Source organism: Chinchilla lanigera, unplaced genomic scaffold (genome assembly GCF_000276665.1).
Source record: "Chinchilla lanigera isolate Chin_1 unplaced genomic scaffold, ChiLan1.0 scaffold00056, whole genome shotgun sequence".
NCBI classification, from domain to species: Eukaryota; Metazoa; Chordata; class Mammalia; order Rodentia; family Chinchillidae; genus Chinchilla; species Chinchilla lanigera.
In genome coordinates, this window is record NW_004955457.1 from 6667680 (window position 1) to 6675225 (window position 7546).

At 36.4% G+C, this 7546-nt stretch overlaps 1 protein-coding gene across 1 annotated transcript in view; it reads right to left on the reverse strand.

Moving 5' to 3' along the window:
- Positions 1-7311, reverse strand: part of Pth2r (parathyroid hormone 2 receptor) — a 90364-nt gene extending 83053 nt beyond the window's left edge. The window contains exon 1 of the mRNA XM_005397112.1: positions 7176-7311. Coding sequence (XP_005397169.1) covers positions 7176-7311 — 136 coding nt within the window. The remainder of the gene's footprint in view (positions 1-7175) is intronic.
- Positions 7312-7546: the final 235 nt, after the last annotated feature.

The window sequence follows — 7546 nt, forward strand, 5'->3', positions numbered from 1 at the left end:
GCTCAAGGGTAAAGGGCAACTGGGATGTGGGAAAAGAGAAGGGAAAGAAGGAGAAATTTTGTATGTATGTATATAGAGGGTAGTTAACATCATTGATCTACTGTCTTCTATTTCTTTGCTGAAGGAAACAGTTAATGAGTCTTTGATTGATCAATATTGCATGTCTCTATTCATTTTCATGAGAAACCACTTTGAAGATATCAATATGTAATACAACAAGTATTGTGAATTTCTTACCACTTTGTAACTTTGTATTGTCTGTACTGTTCTTTTGCTATTTTGTAAAAGGTTGTCTGTCTGTTAATGTTTTCTTCCTTTTAAAAATTCCTTTAAAAAACTCAAATGATAATAAATGCTAGAGGGGCTGTGGAGAAAAAGAAACCCCTTTCCACTGTTGGTGGGAGTGTAGACTAGTGCAACCACTGTGGAAATCAGTGTGGAGATTCCTTTAAAAACTAGGATGACAGGTCCCATTTGAAACAGCTATTCCGCTTCTGGGTATCTTCCCAGAAGGATTAAAAGCATCATACCACAGCAATATATGTGCACCCATGTTTATAGTAGCACAATGTGTAATAGCTAAATCTTGGAAACAACCCAAATGCCCATCAATGAGGGAATGGATAAAAAAGATTTTTATATAATGGAGTACTACTTGGACATAAAAAAGATAAACTGGAGACTTTTATAAATAAATGGATGCAACTCAAGACCATACTCAAAAGGGAAATAAATCAGACCCATATGTGTAGACATCGTATTGTCTCACTAGTGTGAGAAACTGAACAAGTAAATAGGATCTGAAACATATGATAGATATTGTGAACTAGGAAGAAACTTTTCAAAAGAAAAGACAAACCATTATGGGGGAAAGAAGAAAAGAACAGGAAAAGAAATAAGTATGTGTATACACATCATAGTTATACAGCTAGCTTCTCTTGGTTCCCTGAAAAGAATATTTTGTGCTAATATTGTTTAGACGTGATACCATGCCTATATCTTGTACCCTTGGTTGATTACTATGAAGACACCATGTAATGTACCAACTATTCTAACTGTCCTACTAACCTGTTTTGAAACAGTTCTATTGTTTATCTTTTTTCTATTTAAAATAAAAAAAATCTATTTCATCTATTTTCTGCTACAATTTAAAAACAAATTATAGGCAGTATAGTAGCTCAATCCTAAATATTTTGAAATGTGTCTCTCAATTGTTAGAGCCTTTTTAAAAAATGACAATTTCTTAAATTATCCAGTGAACTCAAAATGCCATTTTAATCTTTTTTACAATTTTAAGTAAAGAACTTTTGAGTCAATTTACATATAATTACACACTTTCATTGAAAGGTAGGCCAAAGTATGAACATATTCAATTCTATCTTATTTGTATGGAGGAAGATATCAAAAGAATCCTTTCTCTTTTTAGTATTTATTTATCTACATCCTTCCTGTTATTTACATATTCACAAATTTTAGATGTTATGTAAATTTACACATCCAGTTAATTTTTTATGGGTAGTGATGACAGCATATGTCTGGTTAATGATAACATTTGTCTGCTCTATTCCCTTTTCCTGGAATGTCTTTTTCAAATCCTTCTCTGCACATCTAATTCCCACCCCTTTCTATAGCTATGAATATTTCTGTTGGTGGAATTGCGTACCAGTCTGAAAGATAGTTACCACTCTTATGGAACTGTCAAGCCCACAGCTCAAGGACACATTTATGCTCTTCAGTGCCAAGTACAGGGGCAACACATGGGACGCAGAACAGTATTTGTTGGACTGTAAAGGGGTCACTGAAGGAAATGCTGCACTAGGTAATTTCCAAGATATTTACAGCCCAAAATGTCATGAGACGCCATAGAGAAGAGTTCATCAGCCCTCACAGACAACTGCACCTACAAATTCCTTCATGGTGAGGCTTGAAATGGAGACGAGAGACTTGAGAAGAATGATCCCTGAGCCCTGAGCCCTCGGCACTGGGGTGCTTGGGCTTGGGCTCCATTTTCTAGGATCAGGGTATCATTTTGTTAACCTAACAAGAGGCACCCAACAGAAATCTGAACAATCAGTTTCTGTAAGATGAGCAAGGAGCTGAGGAAAGGTAAAAGATTTCTCAAGGGTGACACTGGCCCGGGAGGGAAGAGGAATGTGGACAGACAGGACAGGCAGCCAGAAATGATTCAGTGGAGGACTTGATGTCCATGGCCAAGGCACCAGAGGTTCAACAAACAAAAGGCACGTTGGATTGGTGAGATTTTCCTGCACAAGAATAAGATATTCCTACCTCTCTGAAGAATGTCTTAATTATGCTTAAAGTTACAATTTGCATCCTGAGTTCCGATAGCCCACTTCTAAGTCAAGCCTTCCTACTTGTAACCCCAGAGGTTGACCTCAGCTTGGCTGAGATGTAGTCACTTCTGTGTATAAAAACCCTAGACAAAGTGTTCCCTTGGCTGCCCATTCAGGTCCTCTTCCAGGTTCATTTGTCTGGGGGCTTTTGCTCTGGCTTTACTTTAAATGCTGTTTCTTGTTTTCATTCCACAATAAATACTTTTGTTCAATCCTCTTTTGACACTCTACCTTGTAATTCTTTCTGGGTTGAGAGAAGAACACACCAGCTGGACAGTAATGATGCTGATCCTTGCTAGCAGGTTCCCATGACTGAGATACCAGGGCCAGTGTTATTTCAAGGAGGCTGACTGACTGTCTTTCTGGGCACTATGAGACTGATCATTAATAAAAGGACCCTTAGTGCAAGACACTTACAAAGGCTAGGGTAATGTAAAACTTCCCTCTTTAAGATATCTTAGATGGCTATAAAAGAATAAAAGTGAGGCCAAAAATCTTTCTATGAGGACAGCAGCACTGCATTTAGACCTCTGTCTAGCTCTATTAACCAACTGACTAAGAATTTGGCTTTTGAAAACTTTCAGGTAACAAAAGATAAGCCTAGGGCCTAAGAAGTTTGGAAAATTAGATAGAAGATTCCTCAGTAAAGTCAGTGTCCCCAAAACTGACCCACTCCTTGATAAGTGAGTAAGAACCAAAACCACCCTTCAAAAAGAGATTGATTCATTTCACTCTTGGCTGAAGTGAGAGTTGAAAGAGGAAATAGTGGGGGAAGGGGGTCTTTCTCTAAAACTTTCTAAATTCAGCCCCTACTCGAGTTTATCTAAATTGAGTGGAAAGCAAACTTTAGTTACTCTAGAAACCTGAAAAAATAAACAGGTTTTCTCGGAAGGAACCCATTTGAACCACATACCTCATCATATTTCAGACTCATAAAAACACAAGCTACCACCCGTGGTCATCAGCATTGACCAGCAAAGCCTGTGGATGTGAGTTATCAAATGCAGAATAGGAAATATATGTCTAGGAAAACAAGAAGACCGTGAATGATTAGGGAAGGTACAAGAGACTATCAACGTGAAATACGAAGATTTCAGAAAATAAAAAAGTAATTAAATTAACTAATGGATGGATTAAACAGCTTTTAAAGCTGAACAGATTTGACAAACTAGAACACAGATTGGAAGAAATCACAAACAACACCAGCAAAGAAACAAAGAAAAAATATATATACAACCTGGATCCACAGAAGACAATATGAAAATGTCTCACATTTATCTACTTAAAGCTTCAGAGGGACAAAAGCAGGAGAATGAAAGAGAACAAATTTTCAAGGACAGATAACTAGAACATTCCTGTCATTAAACAGAGACAGATCCTCAGATCAGAAACTCCAGTAAATCCCAACCTGGATGCATACAAATAAAACCATGAACATCAAAGTCAAAGTGCAGTTGTTAAAAGCCAGAGAGAAAAAGGCAATCAACCAAGACTGAGAACTGACTCATCAACTATAGCAATGGAAACTAGGGAAAGAGTGAAATAGTACCCGCAGTGCCAACAACAAATAATTCCTAACCAAGGACACTAGTTCCAGAAACAGCACTGTTTAACACTGCAAATGAAATAAAGATATTTGCAGGCAAAAACTGTGAGCACAAGTAGATTCCTCTATAAAGAAAATAATAAATACACAAATAATATTTCTGGAAGAAGGAAAATTAAAATGACATAAAACTAAGTCAAAACTACAACCTTGAATAACAAGAGTATGTAAGTTAGGAAGTAATTAACGTATGCCATACTACTTACATTATCTGAAAAGCAGAAGGTTATTGATAAACTCAAAATTTCTTAAAAAGATGTTTTAAAAAATCCTCTAGTGCAGTGGTGGTGAACCTATGGCACCAAAGCCACAGCAGACTGTTTAATCACTGAAATCTCTGAAAGGCTCACCAAGGTTCACTGCTGTATGGTAACCATGAACATAAGTAAATATAATATATCTCTTCCAAACTAGTTGCAGGTTAGGGAGAGGCAAGATTCAATGAAATAAGCAGAAAAATTCTCAATTAATTTAATAGCAAATTTTTTTGGTCTTTTTGAGACAGGGTCTAACTATGTGGTTCAGGCTGGCCTTCAGCTCACTTTGTAGCCCAGGCTGGGCTCAAACTTGCAACGATCCTCCTGCCTCAGACTCCACAGTGCTGGGATTACAGGCGTGTACCACCACGCCCAGCTCATTCTCAATTAATCTAAAAGAAGGTCGTAGTAGGGGAAATGGAAAGAACACGTAGTAAAACCAAGTGAAATAGAAAGTCTAAGTAAGAGATGGTAAATTTAAATTCATTAAAGATAGATATATGCATATATATAATCACAGCTTATATAATTGGACCGGACTTGCCTCTTCACTTAATAAACAAAAGTTATCAGAATGGATAACAAGAAGTCCACATGTTCTGCCTTCAAAAGATACTCCAAAAAGTTAAATACAGTCGTACCTCTGTTCACAAACAGAAGCATTTGGCAAAATTTTGTTCTTGTTTGGGAACTCTGCGTGGGGTGATGAACACACCCACAGCCATCTTTCCCACATGAACACAAATGGGGCCATCTTTCCAGAAGTGTGGAATGAATTGCGTTTGTGAACCAAGGTACCACTGTATATGGCAAGTTTAACGAAAGGATGGGGGGCTATAAGGAGCAGCTGTATAGTGAGCACAGAGTGTTAGCTGTGCAAGATAAAAAGTTTCTTGACACTGAACAGCAATGTGAATATACTTAATACTACAGAATGGTATATTTAAAATGGTTAGTATGGCAAACTTCGTTTATATGTATTGTATCACAGTTAAAACATTTTAAAGGATTGGAAAGCTTATCCCAGACAAATACTTATCATGAAAGAAAAAAATTAGTGCTATTAAATATTGCTTTTTAATATCACAATTTAACTACATATATTTTGATACTTAAAACACTCCTAGGAATAAAGAAGACCATTTCATATTGGTAAAAGGTTTAATTCAACAGAAAATATAACATTTCTAAACCTGTATATACTTTATACCATATTTTAAAAATGTATGAAATAAAGGGTCTCTGCTGACTCACCACCTACAGCTGGCCACCCGCAGCCAACTGGCAGGCGCTGACAGTCACACAGCTGCCTACAACACTGGTGAGAATGTAAACAAGTACAACCACTTGTACTTGTGGAAATCAATATAGAGAGTCCTCAAAGCACTAAAACTAGAAATTCCATCTGACCCAGCTATTCCCCTTCTAGGTATCTTCCCAAAAGAGTGAAAGTCATCATATTACAGTGATACAGGCATGCCCATGTTTGTAGCAACACAATTCACAACAGCTACATCTTAAAAGCAGTATGTCCATCAACAGATGAACAATTAAAGAAAATGTGGTATTTACACACAATGGAGTATACTCTGCCATAAAGAAGGATAAATGAGTCATTTGGAGGAAAATGGATGTACTTTAAGACCATAATGTTAAGTGAAATAAATCAGATGCATAAGCTTAAATATTGCATAGTTTCTCTTACATGAGAAACTCAAATATAAATTAAAATCAAAATAAAGGCTAATAGGGAAAAAGAAGTGGAAGGACAGGGGAGGGAGAGTAGGAAAAAATACAACTGGCCAAGAAGAGTGGGTAAAGGGACATAAAAAGAATTAAGATGTATTATGTATTATTTATATGTACCAACTCCTCAGAATGAATGTAATTATTATGTACCACTAACATGTACTAATAAAAAAATGACATAAAACTCCAATGAATGTTTCAATGAAAAGCTCATCATCAGAGTATTACCTTTTAAGATATGTACCACAGGAAAAAATTGGTCAAGCACATTGAAAACATTATGGATACTGAACATGCAAACCACAAAGTAGTAACCTTAATTTAGTGGATTCTATAGAACACGATACTCTGAACAAAAAAATATACATTCCTTTGAGTAGCATATGAAATACTTGTCAAAATTAACTATAGTAAGTCTCAACATGTTCTTTTGAATGTGATAGGTTTTAAACCCAGGGCCTCGTGTATGATAAGCAAATGCTCTAGCACTAAGTTATATCTCCAGCCTTAAATATATTTTCTAAAATCAGTATCATGCAAAGCAATTATTGGATCACAACAATAGAAAAAAATCAATCACCAGCATTTTTTACACTGGAAAACCGGTATGGAGAAGAAATCAAATGCATATTTTATTATAGGGGCCTAATTTTAAGGACACTGTGTGCTACGTCTAGTTTGTTGGAAATTTAGGAAGGTCAGTGAACAACTCCACTTCCCACTTGAATTTAGAACTAACTTACAGATTGCATAGTCAGGAAAGTGGAAATAAAATTACCAGTTTATTAACAAAACTTTTTCTGCAGACCATGGCTTAGTTGCATGTTAATGAGCTTGCTTATCTGCTGCTCTGAATTGAGTTTACTACGTAAAACTGCAGGCAATCTCCACAGGAATGGAGCCTCTACCTCCAAGTTCATTGCAAGATGAAGTGCAAACCAGACGCATGGTCCCACAGGCAGACAGATCCCCAAGATAGCCTGATATGCACATGCCCACTCCCATTTCCAAATTCAGTAACTGAGCAAGTCACTTCTTCCCATTATAAAGAAAGAGCAAATAGGATAGAGAAAAGAAAAAGCCTTCCATGTGAAAACACAGAATAACTGATGAGGATCTCTCGAACAATAAATAAGGAGGGAAGCTCAGTCCTAGTAAGGACTAGGGTGGAGAAGCACAAAGGGAACACAGTTTTCCGACCACCCTTACCTCCCTCCTGGCGCTGGGCTGTGATGTTCTGTTCACATTGCACTTTAGCTTTCATAATAAGGACAATCTGCTCCTCTATAGTAATGACGCCATCAGAGTCCAGCTGCAAAAATGAACAAAATGCAAATGTTTCCATCCTCTTTCTTAAAAAGCCATGATACAAACTTTCATTAATCTTATCTTCTGGTACAACTGATGTTGAATTTTGATACCAAGCTATCTGAAACAGTCCTCTATCAGAAACAAAATGTAAAATCCAGAAATGGAAAATTTTACTTTTATCTGATTAGGCTTACAGATAAAAATGTAACATCAGAAAATGTAAGGAAAATTTTTAATATACTTAAGTAATTATATTAAAGATGATACAA